This window comes from Prionailurus bengalensis, chromosome X (assembly GCF_016509475.1).
Source record: "Prionailurus bengalensis isolate Pbe53 chromosome X, Fcat_Pben_1.1_paternal_pri, whole genome shotgun sequence".
Lineage (NCBI taxonomy): Eukaryota > Metazoa > Chordata > Mammalia > Carnivora > Felidae > Prionailurus > Prionailurus bengalensis.
In genome coordinates, this window is record NC_057361.1 from 36,975,128 (window position 1) to 36,999,783 (window position 24,656).

Sequence of the window (24,656 nt, forward strand, 5' to 3'; positions counted from 1 at the left end):
GACTTTCTAGGGTTTTGATGATCAGAGCACTTGCTTATTTCATCCTGTTCTCACTAACTGTAGGTTGAAACTGAGGTGCCAAGAGGTGAGGTGGGCCCTGTCCTGATGGTTGTGACTCCTAAAGTCCATCTCTAGCCCAATTTCTTCTCCTGGGAGCTAGACTCATATGGGCAGCTGAATACAGGCCATCTATAGGCAGGTGTCCCACAATCACCACAAACTAAGATGACCCGGAAGTTAATTAATAATTTTCTTCCCCAAACCTTATTTCGATCTAAAAGGAATAATCTGTCTTCAACTTGTAAAGGTTTTTGGCTGTTATCTGAGTAAGGCCTCTCCTCTTCATCATTCCTTCTATATTCTACTTCTACAACATTCCTGTTTATGTCTATTGGATATTCTCAATATGGCCTGCATGAGTTTTAGCTTTCCTTTCATAAGTTACCATCTCTAACTGTGCTTTGCTCTCTAATGGTTTCTCATACTTTCTTTCCTTTTATCTTCTTGAGGACTTTGAAGTCCCTTTCAGAGTCTTCTATTATTTCCATTTCCTCCAGACCATATTTCCTACCTGTTGAGTTTGTTGCGGGATGTTTTTCCTTGTGTGCTTTGAAATTTTCATCTGAACACTAATCTTAAATGGGGGTTTCTTGGTTTTGTTTTTTTTTTCCCTTCTGTCCCCCTTTAGCTAGCTGGCTAGCTAGATATGATGGCTACAGCTTTTCTCAGCCACTGTTTGAGGCTGAGGGGTTCTGTCCCACCCCTGGATTTCATGCGGTGAGCCAGACACCAGTTCCTTTCCCTTAGGGGCTCTTGGTCCCTATTACAATGAAGAAGTTGAACTCCAAATCCCCTCTTGCCTGGAATTCTTTATGGACCCTCTACTACATTTTTCGTATTGTGTCTTAGGGGTCTCTAATGCACAAATCTGATTATATTACCGCGTTGGTAAAATCACTTCAGTGTCTCCATCACCTATAGAATAAAATTTAAAGTCTGGTTAAATGTCACCTCCTCAGAAAGGGCTCCTATGAACACCCTATCCTCATCATTCTGTATCCCTGATCTGGCCCTTGTTCTTCATAGTGCTTGTCACTACTTGCTTTTGTTGCTATATACTTATTTGTCAGTGTGTCTCTTCCACTAGATTGTAAGTTTCATGTGGATGTAGACTTTGAATTACTCACTGTTAAGCCCTCAGCACCGAGAACAGTGTCTGGTACATTGTAGGCATTCAATAAATATTTGTGAAGGGAGGAGTTGGTATCTTTAACATGACATCAAAAGTACTAGATGTATCAGAGCAAGTAAGAGTGAGGGCACTAGAGTCAAACAGCCTAGGATGGAATCCCGGCTGCAGCACACCAGCTTTGTGACCTTGAACCAGTTGCCACCTTGTAAGCTGCAGTTTTCTCATGTATAAAATGGGCATAGTGGCTAATCTTGGTGGGTTGTTGAGGGAGGAATTGAGAGATAATCAAAATGTATAAAGTGTAGCATGCAGTTGCACACATCATCGGTGGTTTTTATTATTACATGTTCAAACTCATCTGCGATCATTCTCTCATCCTACACCATGTTCCAAAGTAATACCCCGCCATTACGAACAGTGCCCCAACCATATAAACTGACTTGCATTTCTGGCCATTGCACACTTTCTTTGCCCTGTTCGTAATGTGTACCTCCTTTCCCACTTAAAATCAATTTGCTTTCCCATACTCCATTCAACTCTCCCACCTGGAACCCCAGCCCAAGCATGGAAAGAGCAGCAGGCTTTTATTTGCCCCTGGTTGGACATGGAAGGGATTCTGGATTCAAAAGGAAGCTACTCCACAGAGGGTCAGATCAACAACTTAGGATCCTCAGCTTTCTAGAAAAGAAGTGGGAGACTGAGGGGCGCCTGGGTGGCTCAGTCGGTTAAGAGTCTGACTTCGGTTCAGGTCATGATCTCGAGGCTCGTGGGATCGAGCCCTGCGTTGGGCTCTGTGCTGATAGCTCAGAGCCTGGAACCTGCTTTGGATTCTGGGTCTCCCTCTCTCTCTGCCCCTCCCTCGCTCATGCTCTGTCTGTCTGTCTCTCTCTGTCAAAAATAAACAAACATTTAAAAAAATTAAAAAAGAAAGAAGTGGGAGACTGAGAAAAAAAATCAGATAAGTTTATTCACTCATTCATTCACATTCTATCTGTCTGGAACGAAGTAAGGGAAGCCAAAAGAAATAACTTGGACTTGAAGGTCATGCAGATTTGGGTACTGGGGAGCCTCTCTGGGGGCTGTGTGCCAGCCCTTGGGTAAACAGGGAAAGCTGCTCTTTCCAGAGTAAAGTAGATGCAAAACCTGAGGGATGAAGGGAGCAGTGACCTTGGTTCCTGAGGTCTTTCTTTCTAGTTCATATGAAGCCTTTTCTTTCTTTAAAGTTCATGAGGCTCCTGTAACTTTACATCTTTACTACTTATGTCTAGTTTTGTCTCTTCCATTACCACTGGGCAAGCTCCTGGTCATCTTTCAAGTCTCAGTATGTCCCCTTCCTCCCCACCTTCCCCTCTCCCTCCCTTCTCATTGTAATTGTTTCCATGTCTGTCCATCTCTGCCCAGAGCTTCTAGCTTTGTCTCACAGGTAGTAGACATTAAGAAACAAGACTGCTAAATGGATGAAGTTGGTGACAGAGTTAGGACAATAGTACAGGCCGCTCCACTTGTCCTCTAACGTTTCACTCACTCTCTCCCTCACTAGGGAAATGACCTACCAAGTAGGGATACCAAACGCGAGCAAAGAGATATTGAGTGACAGCAAATAGGGAGCACATCTCAGAACTGAGCCAGGATGGGGGCTCTGCACAGCAGGAGTGCTGGGCACTGGCTGAGGAATAGGGAGTTTGGTGAAGGATGAAACGAAGGAGTACCAAAGTCTTCATTTCCCCTTGTTTTTGATATAGTCTCTTTATACCTGGCTTCTCTGACACCTTGCTGTCATGGCTTTTTCTTTGCATCTCTTCAGCTATCCCTTCTCGAATTGCATTCATTAGCTATTCCTCCTGTTTTACAACCTTTCAAATTTGGGAGACCCTCAGTCCTCAAGTCCTGTTTTCTTCTCCTTCTCTATACCCTTCTAACCCATCTGAATAGCGATCATCCCCAAGCCTCTAGATTTCTCCCTTTGCTCCTAATCCACATATTCCACTTCATCTTTCAACTTCACTCAGACATCTCACAGAAGCTTCAAACTCAACATGTCCAAAATATATTTCACCATCTAATTCCAGGCACCATCACATATTCATATTCAGTGCTCAAGCCAGTAACCAGAGTCAACTTTGTCTCCTGCTGCCTTACTTCCTTTATCCAGTTATCAAATCCTGTCCATTCTAATTCCTAAAGATCTTCAGGTTTTATTTATACTCTTTCATCTCTATTGATACTAATCTACCCTTGCCATCAATGTTCATACTGAATCACTATAATGGTCTCCTAATTCTCCCCACATCCAAATCCAACCCTACAGGAATACTGTAGCCAAAGAATGCTTTAAAAATAAATGTCCAGGGGTACCTGGGTGGCTCAGTTGGTTAAGTGTCCAACTACTGACTTTGGCTCAGGTCATGATCTCACGGTTTGTGATTTCGAGTCCCACATCAGGCTCTGTGCTGATGGTGCAGGGTCTGCTTCAGATTCATATTCTCTCTCTCTCTCTCTCTCTCTCTCTGCCCCTCCCTTGCTTGTGCTCTCTCTCTAAATAAACAAATAAACTTAAAATAGATGTCTGATCATACAGTTTTGCCTGCAATAGCATCCACATCTTTAAAATCCCAAACCCTTGCCATATCTTAAAAAGGCTCATCAAGATTTTGCTTCTATTTCTTGTGAACCTCTTGAGCCCTTAGTGGTATGCGCGAGAAATATGAAGGATATCTTTAAGACAAGCCACACTTTCCAGAGTCTGGCAAAAAAAACAAATACTAATATTCAAAGACACTGTCTACTGACTCAAGTCAACAACCAGTAAAAGGGCGCTGGTCTCTAGGTCTGATTATTACAAACTCTCTTGGGTCTAGTCACCTCACAATGATCCAGAAACCAGTATAGTAAACAGCATTCCGGTTAAGTCCACAGATACGGATGAAGGCCACACAAATAAATCAGAATTTATCTACAATTCTCCCTGTCAAGATATACACATACAATCACAGTTTTAGAATGAAATGTCCTAGTAATTAGTAAATACCTGAGATATTCGTTCAGTTCTTTAGATCACAATTTAAAATTACAGTCTAACTGGACACCTGGGTGGCTCAGTCAGTTGAGCATCTGACTTCGACTCAGGTCATGATCTCATGTTCATGGGTTCGAGCCCCACATTGGGCTCTGTGCTAACAGCTCAGAGCCTGGAGCCTGTTTTGGATGCTGTGTCTTCCTCTCTCTCTACCCCTCCCCTGCTCATGCTCTATCTCTCAAAAAAAAAAAAAGGGTAAAAATTTATAAAATTACAGTCTAACTCTCATACAGTGCTGGTGGGAATGCAAAGTGGTACAACACCTATAGAAGGAATTTGACATTAGCAATAGCATGAAATGACATATGCACAAGGTCACTAATGTAACAGAAAAAGCCTGGAAATGATCTAAATGTCCATTAGTAGGGGACTGGCTTAATAAACTATTTTATATCCATAATGGAGAATTAGCAGTTATAAACAGGAATGAAGAAAATGCCTACATACTGCTATGGAGAAATCCCTGGTGTTTTGATATTGTTAAATTAAAAATAATCAATGTTTTCAAGAGTATATATAAGAGTATAAGAAGGGGAGGCAGTACAAAAAGATAGAATATACACATTTTTTTTATTTTCAGAGATAAATAAAACTAAAATGACTTAGTTTTAATTTTGAGAAATAATTTCCTCTAAGATAGGAAGTGAATGGGATGAAGTGAGTAAATATGTTAATGTGGTAAGGAACCCAGATTTTCAGAGAGAAGATATACAAATAGAAAATTTAAAAAGTTAAGTAAAAACCCTAATTTCTCTTAAAAAAAAACTGTACATTATGGAAAACTTTAAAAGTAGAAAGTAGAGAGTAATGAAGCCTCATATACCCAATGCCCTGTTCCAGCAATTGTCAACTTACCAGCTAATCTTGTTTAACCTACAGTTCAAACCCAGTACCCACTGCTCACCCCTCACCTGATTTCAAGGCAAATCCCAGACATTAATATCACCTTATGCATAAATATTTCAGTACTGATCTCCACAAGATAAGGAATGTTTGTAAAACAACTGCAACAACAAAATTATGTTAAAAACCAACAATTAGTCATTATCTAGTAAATGGCTCATAAAGAAAAATCTGTAATTGTTACCTTAAACTGGGAATAATGGTGTAAACTCACGGTTTCATTTTGTTTAGTTTTGATTGAAGACAAGTTTTTAGTTTAAATATATTTTTTTGTTATTTTATTTTTTACTGTTTATTCATTTTTTGAGAGAGAGAGAGAGACAGAGTATGAGCAGGGGAGGGGCAGAGAGAGAGGGAGACACAGAATCCGAAGCAGGCTCCAGGCTCTGAGCTGTCAGCACGGAGCCCAACGTGGGGCTTGAACTCACGAACTGTGAGATCATGACCTGAGCCGAAGTCAGATACTTAACCGACGGAGCCACCCAGGTGCCCCGAAAACTTTTTAGTTTAGAATAAATTTAGATTTACATAAAAATTGCAAAGACAGCACAGAGAATTCCCGTATACCTCTCACCCAACTTCCCCTAATGTTAACATCTTCGGTAACTATAGTACATTCGCCAAAACTAAGAGCGTTAACACTAGCATGTTGCTATTGATTCAACACCAAACTATTTGGACTTCAGTTTGTTGACTATTGTACTTTGTTCCAGGATCCCATGCAGGACACCACAATGCATTTTGTCATTAAATCTCCTTAGTCTTCTCTGGTCTGTGACAATTTTTCAGTCTTTCCTGGTCTTTCATGACCTTGACCATTTAAAAAAAGGTGTTTTATAGAATGTCCCTCAATTTTGATCTGTGTGAAGGTGGCTGTTGTTTTTTTAGATGGGGGCTGAGGGTTTGGGGGAGGATATCAAAGAGGTGAAGTGCCCTTTTCATTACATCACCTCTACATGACACTGGTGGCATTAACTTGACTTCTTGGTTAAGGGGAAGGGGGTGAGCCAGCTCTCTTCACTGTCAAGCTGTTGTGTTTCTCCTTTCTATCCTCTGTTCTTTGAAAGTGAGTCACCAAGTCCAGCCCACAGTGAAGGAAGGAAGGGGATTATCTCTATCTCTTGGAAGTCAGTGGGCGGGGGGCAGAGTATATACATATACTGTTTGGAATTCCGGAAGAAAGATCTGTTTCTTCTTTCCCATTTTTAATTTATACAATAATTTATTTATATCAGTATGAACTCACATATATTTATTTTACGCTTTGGGTTATAATCCAGTACCATGTTATTTTGTTGCCCAAACTGTGCCAGGTTTGGCCACCGGGAGCTCTTTCAGGTTGGCTCCTGTCACCCTTTGACATGCCCCTATTTTTTGTGTTTTGAGCACTTCCTTACTTTCAGACACTGTAAAATGCTCCAGGCTCATCTTGCATTTTCTGTGCCCCAGTTGTAGAAGTGATCATTTCTCCAAGGAGCCCTGGCTCCTTCTATCCAAGAATGGCATTTAGAAGTGAAGATCTATTGCTTCTTGGCCTTTTGACTAAGATCAAGGGTAGAAGTGAAGATCTGGGTGTGGATGTGTTCATTACCACTGGGGTGTCACTGCTTCTAGACCCTCCCAGTGGACAAAGCTAGGAAATGCGGGTGTGTGTACTAATCTGTGCACATGTATCTGTCTTCACTCTTGCTTATTTATAACTTCTTTCTCTGACAGAATGTACACTTCTGAATATTTTAAAAAACCAACACACAAAAAAGGCAAATTAGGGGAAAAATATTTGCAAATATATGTAAAGGGTAAATATCTGTAGTAAACACAAGACTTCTTACAAAGTGACCAAAAAAACCCCCAAAACCCCTAAAAAAAATGAATGGATGAAAAAGAAATAGGTAAGTATACTTTAAAAAATATTTGGGGTGCCTGGGTGGCTCAGTCGGTTAAGCATCCAACTTCAACTCAGGTCATGATCTCACGGTTTGTGAGTTCGAGCCTGGAGTTGGGCTCTGTGAGGACAGCTTGGAGCCTGGAGCCTGCTTCAGATTCTTTGTCTCCTTCTCTCTCTGCCCCTCCCCCTCTCATGCTCTGTCTCTCAACAATGAATAAAATGTTAAAAAAATTTTTTTTTAAAAATCTGACTATCCAATGAAATAAAGACAGTCTCTTCAGCAAGTGGTGCTGGGAAAGCTGGACAGCAGCATGCAGAAGAATGAACCTGGACCACTTTCTTACACCATACACAAAAATAAACTCAAAATGGATGAAAGACCTAAATGTAAGGCAGGAAGCCATCAAAATCCTTGAGGAGAAAGCAGGCACAACCCTCTTTGATCTTGGCTGCAGCAACTTCTTACTCAATATGTCTCTGAAGGCAAGGAAAACAAAAGCAAAACTGAACTACTGGGACCTCATGAAGATAAAAAGCTTCTGCACAGCAAAGGAAACAATCAGCAAAACTAAAAGTCAACCAACAGAATAGGAGAAGACATTTGCAAATGACAAATCAGATAAAGGGTTAGTATCCAAAATCCATAAAGAACTTATCAAACTCAACACCCAAAAACCAAATAATCCAGTGAAGGAATAGGCAAGACATGAATAGACACTTCTCCAAGGAAGACATCCAGATGGCCAACCAACATATGAAAAAATGTTCAACATCACTCACCATCAGGGAAATACAAATCAAAACCACAATGAGATACCACCTTACACCTATCAGAATGGCTAACATTAACAACTCAGGCAACAACAGATGCTGGAGAGGATGCAGAAAAAGAGCATCTCTTTTGCCCTGCTGGTGGGAATGCAAACTGGTACAGCCACTCTGGAAAACAGTATGGAAGGTCCTCAAAAAATTAAAAATAGAACTACCATATGACCCAGCAACTGCACTACTAGGTATTTACCCAAGGGATACGGGGATGCTATTTCGAAGGGACACGTGTACCCTAATGTTTATAGCGGCACTATCAACAATAGCCAAAGTATGGAAAGAGCCCAAATGTCCATCGACGGATGAATGGATAAAGAAGATGTGGTATAAATATACAATGGAGTATTACTCGGCAATCTAAAAGAATGAAATCTTGCCATTCGCAACTACGGGGATAGAACTAGAGGATATTGGGGTGCCTGGGTGGCTCAGTGAGTTAAGCGTCCAACTTTGGCTCGGGTCATGATCTCACAGTCCGTGAGTTCCAGCCCCATGTCAGGTTCTATGCGGACAGCTCGGAGCCTGGAGCCTGCTTCGGGTTCTGTGTCTCCCTCTTTCTCTGCCCCTTCCCTGCTCGTGCTCTGTCTCTCTCTCTCTCTCAAAAATAATAAATAAACATTAAAAAAAATTTTAAAAAAAGAACTAGAGGATATTATGCTAAGCGAAATTAGTCAGAGAAAGACAAATATCATATGACTTCATTCATATGAGGACTTTAAGATACAAAACAGATGAACATAAGGGAAGGGAAGCAAAAATAATATAAAAACAGGGAGGAGGACAAAAACATAAGAGACCCTTAAATATGGAGAACAAACAGGGTTACTGGAGGGGTTGTGGGAGGGGGGATGGGCTAAATGGGTAAGGGGCACTAAGGAATCTACTCCTGAAATCATCGTTGCACTATATTCTAACTAACTTAGATGTAAATTAAAAAAATAAATAAAAATTAAAAAAAATATCTGACCATACTAGTAACAAAACAAATGCAAATTAAACCAAAGAATAATTGTGATTTATCAAAATGTAGACATCAAAAGTAGATGCTGTCATCTACTACTGGTTTGAATGGAAACTGGTACAATCTTTATGGAGAGTGACAGGACATTATGTAAAAGGAGTTTTAGCTGTATTGCTGACATCTGCTAGGTGAGGTCTCCTGTTGAAAACAACAAAAAAATGGGATAAAAAACTAGCTGGAAGGATCAGGTACTAACCAAATTGTCAGGAATGTTGACTAAAATTTGGGAGAGAACGGGAACTCAGAGAAATCAAGAATCAGAGTCCTTCTTGCCCCGTGGACATCTGCTTTCACAGAAGATCTCTAAGGGAGAACAGGTCAGAACTCAGAGGAATCTCAGAAATTACTCTTCAACCTTGAGCTAAATCCCTAAAGAGCTATGGTTACCAGCAGTAATCAGTCCCCTCACAAACTTGCAATCTGGCTTGACCTCTGAGTGGTCTTAAAAATCTAAGACTTAGGGGCACCTGGGTGGCTCAGTCGGTTGAGCATCTGACTCTTGATTTTGGCTCAGGTCATGATCCCAGGGTCGTGGGATCGAGCTCTGCATTGGGCTCTGTGCTGAGCATGGAGCCTGCTTAGGATTCTGTCTCTCTCCCCCATCCCTCTCTTTACTCGTGTGTTCTCTCTAAAATGAATAAATAAATCTAAGTCTTAACCTTATTAAGATAGTTCCAAACTGCAAGTGCCTAAAGGTGCCTAGTAGAAGCAAATGAAGTCCTCTCTGGAAGAATAAAGTGCCATTCTAGGCCAGTAATTTTTGGGAATGAATCTAGTATATGAAGGGTAAGAGACCTTGATCAAGAACCAGCAGAAAGTGATAGACAATAAAGACAAACCCACAGGGACTTCATATATTGAGATTATCCAGCACAGATGATCATATAAGGAAGTGTATTATGTTCCAGAACATAAAAGCTGAGCTTGAATTTTTTTTTTGCAAGAAAATGAAAATAATGAAAAGTGATGTAGATTTTCAAAAGAAAAACATGCAAAATACAGACAAGAAGGTGGAGGATATAGAGAATAGCATAAGGCACACCTATATCTATACTAAATTGGGTCACAAGGTGCTGAGAGGAAGACAAGGGCAGAGGCAATATTTAAAGAGATAATGGCTGAGAATTTTCCATAACCACAAATAATACCAGTACACAGACTGAAGAGACTTAAAGAATCTCAGGCAGGATTAAAACACTTCCCCCACCCTGACACACACCCACAGTGAAAACAAAAGATGGAGCAAACATTTTTTAATAACCAGCGAAAGAGAGATTATCCTTAGATTAGTGACAGTCTGCTACCTGAATTCTCAACATCAACTGAAGCCAGAAGACAGTAGAGTATCTACTGCAAAGAAAATGCCAACCTAGAATTCTCTACTCAGTGAGTATCCTTCAGCACCAAAGGGAATACAAGGAAATCCTGAAACCAATAAAAACGGAGAGTTTGCACCCAGCAGACTGACACAGGGAAAATGAATCCTGATAAAACCTCAGAGATTTGAAAGAATAATGAACAGAGAAAGGACAAGTGTGGGGGTAAATCTAATCTAATAATAAAATAAGTTGGAGTGATGTAAATACGTGTAACTTATGTATTTATACACACACATATAAATATGTAAAAGCAACCGCCTGTAAGTCAAAAGAGGGACTTCGTCCTATTTATTTGGGAAGAGAATAATGGCATCAATATTAGAGCATGATGAATTAGGAAAATGTGCTGTAATTTCTGAGGTACACACTAAGATAACAGAAAAGAGTATGTAAACTTCCAAATTAATAGAGGAAAAAATGGAATGACAAAACATATTCAGTTGACCCAAATAAGTCAGGGAAGGCAAGGAAGAGAAATACGTAATAGGTGGTATGATGGAAAGCACATGAGAAGACCAGACATGTAAAATCAACTATCCCCAAATGTAATTAAATGTAAATGTACCAAATGCTCCAATTAAAAGACAAAGATTGAGAGTCTAGAATAAAAACCTTAATTATATGCCTTTAAACAAGAGACACATCTAAAACCCAAGGGTACAAAAAAGTTGAAACTTAAAAGGGAGGAAAAAGAACCCTAGAAAATTAAACACAAAGTAGAAGGATGAAATAACAACAAGCAAAATTACTAAAATAGAACATAAATATGCACTGAAAAGGATTTACAAAGCTCAAAGTCATCACTTAAAAGACTGATAAAACTGGAAAATATCTAGCAAGGCTGAGAAAGAAAAAGAAAAGTCACAAATTACCAGTTTCAAAAATGAAAAAGATCCTTCAGAGATATTATGAACTAATTTGTGCCAAAACGGTGTGAAGTTTCAATAAAATACACTCATCCCCAGCAAAATGCAATTCACCAAAAGTGAGAGTAATAAATAGAAAACCAAATATTCCTATAAATATTTAAGGAATTCAATCAGAAATGAAAACCCTTCTCACAAGAAAGTCTGGCCTGAACGGGTCTATAGGTGAGTTCTACCCATCATAAAGAGAACAAAACAAAACCAGAGAACACTCCCCAACTCATTTCATGAGGCTAGCATAACCTGGATATGAAAGCCTGATACCGACAGTATAAGAAAATTATAGTATAATCTTCCTATAAATATAGATGTAAAAAGTCTGAAAATACACACACACACACACACACACACACACACACACACACAAAACCAAATCTAGCAATATATAAAAAGGAATCTAGGGATTATATGTCACGACAAAGTTTGGTTAACCAAAGAATTAATGAAATTCACTCCATTAACAGATTAAAGAAGGAGTCATATGATCATTTCAACATATACAGGGTAAAAGAAGCATTTGATAAAATTTACCAACTATTCATGCTTAGCAAACTCTAAGATCAGAACTAATAAGAAAGGTAACTGCTATCACCGTTTTGAACGTTAATCCACTGCAGTAAAGGCTAGACAAAGAAACATGTAAAAGAATGGAAGAGGAATAAACAAAATTCTCCTCATACACAGATGATATGATTAGGTATGCAGAAAATCCAAATGATTCTACAGGTAAATTACTAGAACTGATACAGCTTGATGAATAGAAAGGAATACAAAGTCACTACAAGGAAGGAGGGAAAGAGAAAAGAGATGAGAAACAGATCTACCTTTGAAAACAAATACTTAAGAATAAATCTAATGAAAAAGGTATACAACCTCTCCAGAGTAAAGCATAAAATGTTACTGAAAGAAATCAAAGATCTAAAAAATGGGAAGACAGACACCATGTTCATGAATTGGAAGACTCAATACCGTAGCCATGTCAATTATTCTCAAGTTGCTATAAAGATTTGATACAATAATTCAAGGCAAAATCCCAACGGGGTGTGTGTGATAACCTGATTCTAAAATGTGTATGGAAAATGCAGAGAAGTACATCTCTCAAGAACTGGCTGAAGAACAACAAGGTAAAAGGCCCTGATCTACCAGTTACCAGGACTTCCTCCAAAGCTACAGTTAATAAGACAACATGCTCTTGGCACAATGCCAGGCAAATAAATACACTAATGGACCAGAATAGAGCCGGAAACAAGCACACATGTATATGTGTTTGATTTATGGCAAAAGTGCTACTGCAAAGCAGTCTTTTCAGTAATTGGGCTGAGACTGCTGAATAGCTACATGGAAAGAAATGAAATTGGGGGCGCCTGGGTGGCTCAAACAGTTAAGTGTCTGGCTCTTGACTTCAGCTCAAGTCATGATCTCACTGGTTGTGAGTTCAAGCCCCATGTCGGGCTCTGTGCTAACAGTGCTGATTTTGGGGATTCTCTCTCTCCCTCCTTCCCTCCCTCCCTCTCTTTCTCTCTGCTCCTCCCTGCCCCCCAATGTGTGCTCTCTCTCTCTCTCTCAAAATCCATAAACTTAAAAAAAAAAAAGAAAAGTAATTGGACTACTACCTCATAACGTACTCCAAATGAATTTCAGATGTATGATAAAACATAGGAGGATATCTTCATAATCTCAGAATAGTAAATATTTCTCAAACAAGATACAAAAACACTAACCATGAAAGAAAAAAATTGTTAAACTATATTAAAATTACAAACCTCTGTTAATCCAAAGGTACCATTACAAGAATGATGAGAGACACTGCTAAGCAGCAATTAGAGAAGAGTAATGAGGAGAAACCACAACGAGATTCTACTACAAACCAACTGGTAAAAATAACAAATTCTGACAATACCAAATATTAGCGAGGGTGTGCAGCATAGGCAGTAAGTAATCATGAGAACAAAAGGAGGGTGCTGTTAATGAGGACTAACAACGGGTTTTTAAGACAAGGGCAGTACCTGGAAAACCAGGACTTGGATCACCTTGGAGAGGCAAAGATCACTGTTTATACATCTACTTCAGAAAATAGCTTGGCATTATCTTGGAAAAATGAAGTTGTATATACTCCAAGACTTTATCAATTCCACTCCTAGGTTTATGCCCTATGTAAATGTGTACTTATGTATACCGGGATATATGTACAAGATTGTTTACAATAGCATTGTTCAAAATAGCCAAATCTGAAAACAACCCAAATACAGAGTGACATTAAAATGAGTAATTGTGAATGTTTGTTCACTGCAATACTATATAGCGATAAAATGAAGGAGCCCAAAGCAATATAGATCTTATAGACCAAAAAAGAGTATATGCTGTATGATTTCATTTAAATAAAGATTTTAAAAGACAGATAACACTGAATTATATTACTCAGGGATGCCATATGGATGGTATAGATATGAAAGTATGGAGGTGAAGTCTAGATTAATGTTACTTCTGAGAGAAGAAGGGGATTGTGGTAAGAGGAATACAGGGGCTGCTGAAGTGCAGGCAGTTTTTACATTTCTTGACCTAGGCTGTAGGTACATGGGTATTTACTTTACAATAATATCCTTAAGCTGGATAGTTCTGGGTATGCATTTTTCTAAATGTAATAGATCATATAAAAAAATTCTATATGTGATGTAGGTGTTTGTATGTATTCACACACTCTTTAACCTATTAATTATATTCCTAAAAACTTAATTTGAGGAAATAAAGCAATCAAGGGGTGTGAACAATTGTACAAGAATATTACTAATCATAACATTACTTCTAAGAGGGGAGAAACAGAAAGCAGTGTAAATGTCCCACTATAAGGAAATTATTAAATATGGCACATGCATATAATTTAGATATCTTAATGCAGCCATTAGACTATCGTATCTAAAAAGTATTTACTGGTATAGCAAAATGCTTAAAATTAATGAGTGAAAAGAATTGGGAAACAAAACTGCACATGTAAAATGAGTGTAATTGTGATAATGAATATAAGCAGAAGAAAATGTTCTGAAATGCTCATTGTGATTAACTTTTGCAAGTGGTATGATTTCTGTCATTATAATTTTCCATGATTTCTAAATTTGTACAAGGTGTGTGTATTGTAAAGATTATTTACACTAGAAACTACTCATATTTTTTATATTTATTTATTTATTTATTTATTTATTTATTTATTTAACGTTTTATTTATTTTACAGAGAGAGAGAGAGAGAGAGAAAGAGAGAGAGAGAAAGTGGGGGAGGGGCAGAGAAAGAGGGGTACAGAGGATCCGAAGCAGGCTCTGCACTGACAGTGGAAAGCCTGATGTGGGGCTCGAACTCACAAACTGACAGATCATGACCTGAGCCAAAGTTGGACGTTCAACTGACTGAGCCACCCAAGCACCCCTATAATTTAAAAATTTTTTTAAAAATTTATTTATTTTGAGAGCAAGAGCACCCACAAGCAGAGGAAGGGGGGAAAAGGAGGGGGAGGGGGAAGGGGAGAGGGGGAGGGGGGGAGAGGGGGAGAGGGGGAGAGAGAGAGAACACCAAGTAGACTCCACACTGTCAGCACAGAGCCCAATGTGGGGCTCAAACTCACCAACTGTGAGACTATGACCTGAGCTGAAACCACGAGAGTCCAATGCTGAACCAACTGAGCCATTCAGGTGCCCCATATAATTTTTATTTTTAAATGAAAAAACTTCTTTTAAATAATGGAAAACTAACTGAATTTTTTAATTTTGTGTATGTAAACTTATTTCAAAATTACTTTTACTAGTTGAAGATCAGCTTTTGTATACAAAAATATTTGCCAGAGTAACAGCTTCAAATTCATTTCTAAGATAGTAGACATCAGAATGCAGTTTGTTTTCTAATGCAGCATTCAAAGGTTAAAATCTATTCTACAGTGTAACATCTCAATCTAGGGCTTTATACAAAAATTGGGACACCTCCATTTTTATGTTAACAGATGTCAAAATGATACAGTAATTATGGTTAGAAGTTAAAAACAAAAAAAATCCAAACTCTGCAATTATCTTAATAGGTAATTATATTTTGTTTGCAGATCCAGGAGTTTGTCAACTTAAAGCCCTTCTTGTATTTATCTCTTTTTCAGTTTGTGCAGGAAAGAGTTAACATAGCAGGCCTAAGCTTCTGAAGGGCTTGAAAGGCCTGCCTACCAAGTTAGCTCTTGATTGGCATCTGGCAACTTGGACGGGTTCCTCCCGTCCTAAACTGAAAAGAGTGGCCCACTGTGTCTAAACTGTTTGTGCAAACAATGTGATTTATCCTGAACACCTGCTTCTCTCTGGGAGGCTGGAAGATGGTACGTGCCAAGCAGAGGGTGCCTACATGACCAGCTCCCAGTAAATACCCTGGGTGCTGAGTCTCTAATGAGCTTCCCTGGCTGGCAACATTTCACATGTGTTATCACAACTGGTTGCTGGCAGAAGACCCTTGGAAGCTTGTGCCTGGCTGTCCCTGGACTTCAACTCATATACCTTTCCTCTTTGGTGGTTTTGCTTTATTAAATCTTTGAGCTGTAATAAATCACAGTTATGAATACGACTATACGCGGAGTCCTAGGAGCCCTCTTAGTGAATCATTAAACCCGGGGATAGGTAGTCTTGGGGACCTCCGACACATAGTTCTTAAAACTAAAATACAACTGAACATTTAATATAGTGGTGAAGCTAGTCAAGAGAAATGTTTAATTTTTTTAAAGAGTTTACGATGATAGAACTTTTTTTTCTTTCACCTAGTATTTATCAAAGGTCTTCACAGGCACCCAAGCTATGTCCTGTCATATATCTTACTGAATTACCTTAAGTACCACGTTTCTAATGTTTACTAGGACCAAATGATATTTTCCAACCATTTCCTATTACCCACCACTTAAGTAAGCATTTGATAAATATGTGACAAAAGAATGAATAGCAATTTTTATCATTACACATGAAAACAAAATATCAAAATAGATCAGGCGAGCCATAAAAATATGTACAGATCTTCATAGAATTGTAAATACTACAGTCCAGACTTTTCTTGCTTGATATGAAATAACTTTCCTTTCCCTGGCAAGTTTGCTAGTAAGTAGAAATCAGTGCTACTCTATTAGCATAAATGAATCCCACAAAATTTCCCTTCCCCAAGCATAAACACCAGACCAAAAAGAAAAAAAATTAAAAAAAGACGAAGAGCTATCAGTCTATCTCCTTTGTGAGCTTCAAAGATACAAACTGCTAATATTGTTTTAAAAGATACAAACTATTGTTTTCATGTCAGATATATTTTAAATCCATATTTAATTACTGCCAAAGTCTCCCCGTGGTATATGTAATCATTCTATAATAAGGTAATTAAAATTCCTTGGCCAGCCAATTTAGGATTTACAGCTTAACTCAAGTATCAGACACTACTAAAGTCAAGTCCGGATGTGTTACTTAGAAATAAACATTTAATTTGGGTGGGGGTGATACAACACAAAATTGAACCTACACTTTTAAATATGTTTTAGCAAACTGCTGCAAACAAATCCAAATTTAAGTGTAATCCCAAAGCAATGGATCCCAAATCAATGGATAGATATAGTGCAAACACATGCAGATTTCTAACTACTGCGTGCGTTGGGAAAAATGACAACATGGTCTCTAAATAGTAATGCCCCTACTTTAAAGGTCAATCATCTCTTGACCTCCTACTTTGGGACTCACAGTTGTTGAAACTCAATATCTCGGGATGGTGCCTGGGTACAAGCTTGTTTAACAAGCTCTACTCAGGACTTTTCAATGCTAAGTTTTGAAATCCACTGTGTTACTCTTTTCCAGCTCTAAAAGTCTGGTTCTGTGAGTCTCTGTATTTGAATATGCTTTAACTTAAAACCATATGTAATTAAATGGGCATTAACCAGTTCGAAAGATTTTCTAACACAATAAGCAACCTGATTGGGCTATATAATGTCATGACTTCGGTTTAAGGGAAAAAAAGGGAGAGCTGGTTATACATAGTCTGTGGCAAAGGCAGATATGGATACCATATTAAGAAGCTCACTGATAACCTAAATAAATAGTTTGGTCTAGCTTTTCCTCCATCAAAATTATCAGAGCTGTTTCCAAGTAGCTAACAAACAGCAAAGTCAACTGACGTTAATTTCATTTGTTTTCCCTCTGTCTACTCTGTATTGGTGGCATGTCAGAAAACTGTGGAAAGGATCCAGATAACCCATAACCTGAGCAATGAGCCCCTGAAAACCAGGGGTCATTACATCTACTGCCAGAAACATGGAACTAATTCTGGAGTAGCTTCCTCTACATTGCAGCTGTACAATCTCTTACCTAGCCAGTAGGTGGAGGCACAAGCAAACTTACTGCTTTGCTCTTTGAGCCACAGGACCTTAAATCTTATAGTAAATTGGTTTTTCATTTATTCATTTGTTTTAAACCCAGGTGATCAAAGAGAATGCAAAAAACTGAACAAGGACAACTGTTGAGGTGAATTTATAAAAAGTGATACAAAAGAACAATTTTATATTTCTATTTTGTGTCTGGCCCTTTTGAAAAATAACTAAGTTATTTTAACTGTGAATTCATAATCCACTTCCAGATCCCAGAGCTAATAAAACAATTCCAAATTTAAAAATATAGCTTTTAAAAATTCATGTTCAATCAGGGAAAACTGAACATCAACTGAATATGACATAATACTAAGGAATTATTGTTGATTTTGCTAGGTATGATAATACTATTATGGACTGGTATCTATCTATACCTATATTTCAAGTCCTTATTTATAAATACAAACAGGAGTATGTATAGGTGAAATGATATCGCTTTAGAAATCACCAGGAAAAAGAGAGAGGGAGACAAACCATAAGAGACGTAAATACAGAGAACAAACTGTAGGTTGCTGGAGGGGTGTTGGGGGGGGATGGGCTAAATGGATGATGGGTATTAATGAGGACACTTGTGATGAGCACTGGGTGTTATATGTAAGTGATTCTACTCCTGAAATCATTATTACATTACATGTTAACTTGGATTTAAATACAATTTTAAAAATTAAGAAAAAAAAAAGAAATCACCAGGGGGGAAGAAAACGACAACAGTAAAGGATAGATAGAGCAAGAATAGCAAAATGTTGATAACTGAAGTTCAGTGACAGGTACACTGAGGTTCATTATACTATTCTCTTTTTATTTGAAATTTTCCAAAACAGGAAGGAAGAAAATTAAATTATGATGCCACATTCTTGTGATCTGGGTTAACACTGAGATTAGGCTGACTGGTAAATATGCGACTTTAATGAAGTCTTATCTCTGTATACAGCCATCGAGGAATTATTTCAATCACAACTGAATCATACCAAAAATTCGCTCTATAAAAAACTAAAACTAACCTGCTAAATCCCCTGGAAACAAAAGCTTCCAGTTGTGGAGCACTTCACCATTTTATGAGGTGAATTCATATAATTTTCCCATCTAGTTCTCATGATCTTATGGAGATTTTAAAGATAAAAATCCTGAGGCACAGAGAAGTTAGGACTTGGCCAAAGTCACATGATCAGTAGAAGTGACAGAGCTGGGAACACTAACACAAGTTTTATAACCCCAAAGACTGTCTTCTCTCTGCCATACTATCGCTTAGACCCTCTTGAAACAAATAGCAAACATGATGAAATTTACGTAAAATTTAAAATTTTGCTTTCTGTGCTCATTACTTGAAAGTATATGATGAAACTGGCTTTTTTGTTTTCTCAGCAAATAAAAGTATGGATGGAAATAGATTTCTTGAATAAAGAATGAAATTAAACCAGAGAAAGTAATTAAAAAAGAATTAGAATATTCTTAAAATTGGAAGGGGACGGTTAAAGGCCCTCTCTAGCCCCAAATTAAACCTGTATCTTTAGCTCCCTTGGATGCAACCAGCTTTAGCTCGAGCACTTCTAGTGAGGAACTGCATACTCCGTTAGACAGCCTGCTTTATTCAGAGTCAGTCTAATCGCTAAAGGGGGTTTCCTTGCTTAGAGTTGAAATCTACCTGCTGCTTGTTGATTCCCGTTACAGACCCTGACCCTACAATGAATAAGCATAATCCTCTTACATAGGACACTCTTTTAAATAACTGAACAAATCCACTATGTTCTACCATGGGCTTCTGCTCTGAGAACTCTTTTAGCAGAAAAAGAAAATCAATTAGATTCTTGAGTCACTAAAGCTTCCCAGTCTTTTCAACAGCTTTTCCATGGTCTTCAACTGGGACTTGGGTATCTCTGGGAGTACTCAAGCCCTTCCAGGAGATTGAAGAATTAGGATATTTTTAGGGCAATCAATGTCTCTTCCTTCATTAGCCACAATTTGATTTGTCTGAAAACAATTCTATGTTCTGCTGATTCTCCTTTCACATGCCCACTCATAGGAGCCCATCTCAAAAGACAAACTGCTCACCCATCCTGAAAAGCCTGTCTAGCTTCAGAGCCAACTAGGGAATGCGAAGCTCCTGAGGGAGAGACCCTTGAGAGCAAACAGAGCTTCAGAAAGAAAGAGGAGAGCCACCTTATTTCATATGGACAATATATGCATGGCAAAGCCTTATCTATTTTAGAATTAAAAATCAATAGTAAGATGATTGTCACAGGGATGTCTATTAACACTTTAATTTTATTTGAAAAATGAAGGCAGATTTTTCTCTGCCAGAAAGCGTGTCTGATTTGGCTGACTGGCTTGACAATGATGACTAGCTTTGCCATTTAGGTCACACAGAAGACATTTTCCATAAACTGAACAAGATAAAGGTACAGATCTACAGTTTTTAAGAAAATATATTTAAAAGAATATACAAAACACTAAAAATTATAGCCTCACAAGAGAAGTTTTTATGTACCAACTCAAAAGTATGTGAGGAGGTACATGGTTTTCAAAATTCTTTTAGCAGGTATGCCAACAAAAACTTTGAAGGCTGTGACTCTAGGGCAAAATTTCTAGGCTCTTTCCCACTCTGGTTATCCCCTTCTGGAAGCATGCCAGTGTCCTGCTTACCACGAACACTCTAGGGAGAATGGGTAGCATACAAAACAGTGGGACTGTGGCGTGGTTCTAAATAACTATATACTTTTAATTAATGTAGCTGAATGTTCCATTCAGGGCTTTTGTTAAGCTGTTGCAACAACTTTCAAAACATTTACTTCTTTTTCACATAAGCAGTTACAACTAAATTTACAGTGATCTTGCACTTATATAATCGAATGAAGGAGTCTGTATTAACTAGCCTTAAGTTTCATCTTTGTTTGAGTTCCTTTGCTACAAACTTGTAAAATGTTTTAAAATTCTGATCTAGATATTCAATGTATTAGCTAGCCCTCCATGGGGGTGAAGCTTCTGACATGGCTCCCAAAGACCACCAGCATCTGCTCATATTCACACCCTGGTGTAATCCTCTCCCCCTGGGTGTGGGCTGGATCTGGTGACTTACTTCTGATAGAATATAGTAGAAGTGATGGTGTGTGATTTCTGAGATGAGGTTACAAGACTGACTTCCATCCTATTTGTATTCTAGCCTTCTTGCCTGCTGACGCTGGATGAAGCCAGCTGCCATGTTGTGAGTTGCTCGATGAAGAGGCCCAGTGACAAGGAACCTAGGGAGGCCTAAGGCCAACAGCTCACAAGGAACTAAGGCTAGCAGTCGGATAGCCTGCTGCCAACAACCATTTGAGTGGGCTTGGAAGCAAATCCATCCCCAGTGGAGTCTTAAAATGACACCAGCTCTGGCTAATGCCTTGATTACCACCTTGTGAGAGACCCTAATCAAAGTCATGGATTAAAATTCTGAAAAGAGTAGAAGGCCATCCCATAAAGCTTTATACAACCTCTTTGGACACAGTTATCCAATTAGCTACAAAACTACCCAGTTATACTATCCTTGGCTCACATTTCTCCATCTTATTGGCAAAAATTCTATGAGAAACATGTCAAGTGGCTTATTAAAATCAAGATAACACTGTTATCTTCAGAATTTCCTTAATATGCCAAAATAGTCATTATATCAAAATAGGAAGTTGAGTCTGTTTTGAAAGGCTTGCTACATGGAGACCTCTACTCCCATCCCACTCCTCTTCAATAGGACTCCTATGGTCACAATGTTATATTTTGGGGCCTCCTGTCCATCTGAACTCTATTTCTCTTTACAGCCTCCTCTCTGAAGTATGCTAAAAAGGAGGGCAACTAAATATGCCCAACTTTTGCTTCCTTAGCCATTGTGAACTTTAAGATGAGATAATCCTTTTATTCTTGTTACTTTTTTTCTACACAGATGAGCTTACAACTATTGTTACATTTTAAGAGGAAAAGTGTTAGCATTATCCCAAACCAACACTGCTTAAAACTTTAACCCTTAAGAAAATAAAATGCACACTCACAATTCAAAAACCATGTAAAGCATTCCATCTGAGCTATATGTCTCCAATAACTCTACAATGTGGGGATGTTTCAGCATATGACAGATACTGGCTTCCCGCTTTAGATCTGCAAAACAAACACAGGACATACTTTGTTAGGTAAGAACAAACGACAATCAGAGTGAATGATGAATGAATGGATGTGATCTATGGTAACATGAAGACTTCTCTAACTAAAGAGATGAAATCCCCCATTTACACTAAGCTTAACTTTTTTACCCTATAAATCTTTGACAACATAACCTTTTCATATTCCTGCCAGTCTGTGTGTGTGTTGTGTGTGTGTGTGTGTGTGTATACAGTACAGTTAGCTCTTATTTTTATTTATTTTAAGTAACTAAGCTCTATGCCCAATGTGGGGCTTGAACTCACAGCCCCAAGATCAAGTCGTACACTCTACTGACTAAGCCAGTCAGGCACCCCAGCACTTATTAATAAGAAATGTAAATAGCACAAATACTTTCTCCAAACTCTTTATAGCCAAGTCTCAAAATTTATAATTTTCTTGATGTGCTAATAAATAACTCAATTTGCCATTTTAACATTTTACCTCTTTTTCTTAGTCTTCCCCAAATTGGATAAGAATGTTGTCTATTCTTTGGCCTAAAATCTAGCATTTGCACACACACGCCAGGGAAGTTATATGGAATAAAGGGCCAAATAAAATTAGTATGATTTAAACAGTAAAGGTTGAGAGTAAACTCTCAACCAGCAAAGTCAGAAATTTATTTTCTATCATCTATAAAATGTATTTGATAATTCAGGACACTACTCATAGTGTTATCTTGAAGAACAAGTTCAGACGATGTAGGTAGACTATTGCATAAGAGTTACAAAATACTGTTTGGAAAATAAAACGGTTAATATCATCATCATCATCATACAAACACATTTTAGGCATAGGTATCACTTGCTATGTCCCCATGGAACAAAATAACTAAAGCCTTCCTATATTAATTGTGGTGTTTTACCTGTTTGCAGGTGAATAGAATCCAATAAGACATTTTTATATTTGGAAGTAGAAGGGAGACAGGTAAAGAAGAAGGCTAAGGATGTACTACATAAGGCAAATGAGATGTTATCTCCTCTCTGATTTATTAATTCAACTTAGCCTCGTCAATGAGAGCAATGGCTGAAGACTGAACCACAGAAGACCGGGTAAGGGTAGAATGAGGAAAAGAAGTTGGTAAATTAGACAAAAGAGAAGCCACCAGAAAAGGAAGAATCAATAATATTACGAAAGTCAAGGGGATAGAGGGAATTAAGGCATGAGTAGTTGGAGAAGGCTGAGAAATGGCCGTAAGGGTCAGTCAGAAAAGACCATTAGCATTCTGAGCAAGATCAAGTTCTGTGGAGAGGGCAGGTTTGAAGTCAGTATGCAGGAGACAATTATGTAATAACAGATTAAAATTTATCATGTTTCTCACTGGCCTAAGTACTTAATAGAGTCATTACCATTTACTGTCCCAATACCCCGATGAGGTAGTTATTTTACAGGTGAGGAAGCTGAGGCCTAGAAAGGCATTCAAGATCACACAGCTCCCACAAGGGGTAGGTCTGAGCCCTGGCTTGTCCACCTCCAAAGTCAGCAAACAGTCCTTCCACAATGCCATGCCAGGTTTAGACATGATCAAATTCGAAGAATCTTGCTGTAGGCAAGAAACAGCAAAGTCGAAGGTCTGATTTTTCTGTTTTTGCTGTTGTTTTAAAGGGAACACTGTGTTTCTAAGTGGCAGTGATGAAAACTCCATGGGATCTACAGCCAGAAACTTGGTGCAGGTTCTGCTGCCTGGCCTGCTGAGCAACTGCTATCCTCTACAAATGCCTTTGTCACTGCAGATGAACTGGGGCAGGCCACACGCAATGCAGGCCCTGCAGACTACTCAGCCACCTTCAGGGGGCAGCGGTAAGATTTCCATGAAAAAAGATATGGAAGGACTGTATGGAATGCAGCACTGTGGGGCTGAGGGACAGGGTGGCTCAGTGTTCAGGGGAAAGGAAGAGGTCAGAGGCACATGAATGATGGTCTCCATCTCCAAAAGTGCTTGGAAAGGTCATGCAGGAGAGGAGAGGTGTGAATCAGGTGTGGGTTTTGTGCTGAGAAGTCATAATTATGAGGAAGGCTTTTGACAAGTGCTAGAAAGCCAGGTTGAAGCCAGGATACATAAATCAGGTATCTGCACAGTTTTTTCTCCTTCCTTCAAGAATGTTCTGCCTCCAAATTTTATGAAAAGCTCAGGAGTTTTATTACTCATTTTAACATTTATTTCTTATTTTGCTCCTTTCATGTAACTACAGTGTGTTTCAACTTCCACACTCACTTCCCATGTACCACATTGTCGTACCAAAAGACTGCAGGTAGAAATGGATGCTCTAAAGACCCTTCCACTGGACCTGCACATTTCTTCTTGGTATACAGTTCAACCTGCTGCCAGTCTAGTCTCTTATCATCTACCCACCCCCCTCAAAATGAAGGCAGAATTGCTGGGGACCCTCCATTCAAAGACTAAACTATTTATCTTTATATTTTTTTATTTTTAAAGTTTATGTATTTATTTTGAGACAGTGAGTAAGCATGAGTAGGGGAGCGGCACAGAAAGAGAGGGAGAGAGTGTCATTGCAAGCAGGTTCCAAGCTGTCAGCACAGAGCCTGACATGGGGCTCCATCCCACAAACCGTGAGACCATAACCTGAGCCAAGATCAAGAGTTGGACACTTAACTGACTGAGCCACCCAGGTGCCCCAAAGATAAACTGATTTAAACATCACTGGATTTGGCAATTCAGGGACTAAAAATCAGAACACCGAACAACACAGAACAAACATAAAAATATATTTCAAATTATAAGGACAATGATGCTAAAGATGGTTTACATCTAGGATAATTAGGGCACCATTTTCCATAATTCAAATATCAATTAAATTGGTATACATTAAATGCTCAAATGGAAAATCATGGTTTAAAAAACACAAATGCATT

At 38.6% G+C, this 24,656-nt stretch overlaps 1 protein-coding gene across 19 annotated transcripts in view; it reads right to left on the reverse strand.

Moving 5' to 3' along the window:
• The window catches only part of CASK (calcium/calmodulin dependent serine protein kinase), a 358,988-nt gene that overhangs the window by 210,199 nt on the left and 124,133 nt on the right, over window positions 1-24,656 (reverse strand). For all 19 annotated transcript variants that reach the window (XM_043570170.1, XM_043570169.1, XM_043570160.1 and 16 more), the window contains exon 3: window positions 21,638-21,743. In XM_043570170.1, coding sequence (XP_043426105.1) covers window positions 21,638-21,743 — 106 coding nt within the window. The remainder of the gene's footprint in view (window positions 1-21,637; window positions 21,744-24,656) is intronic.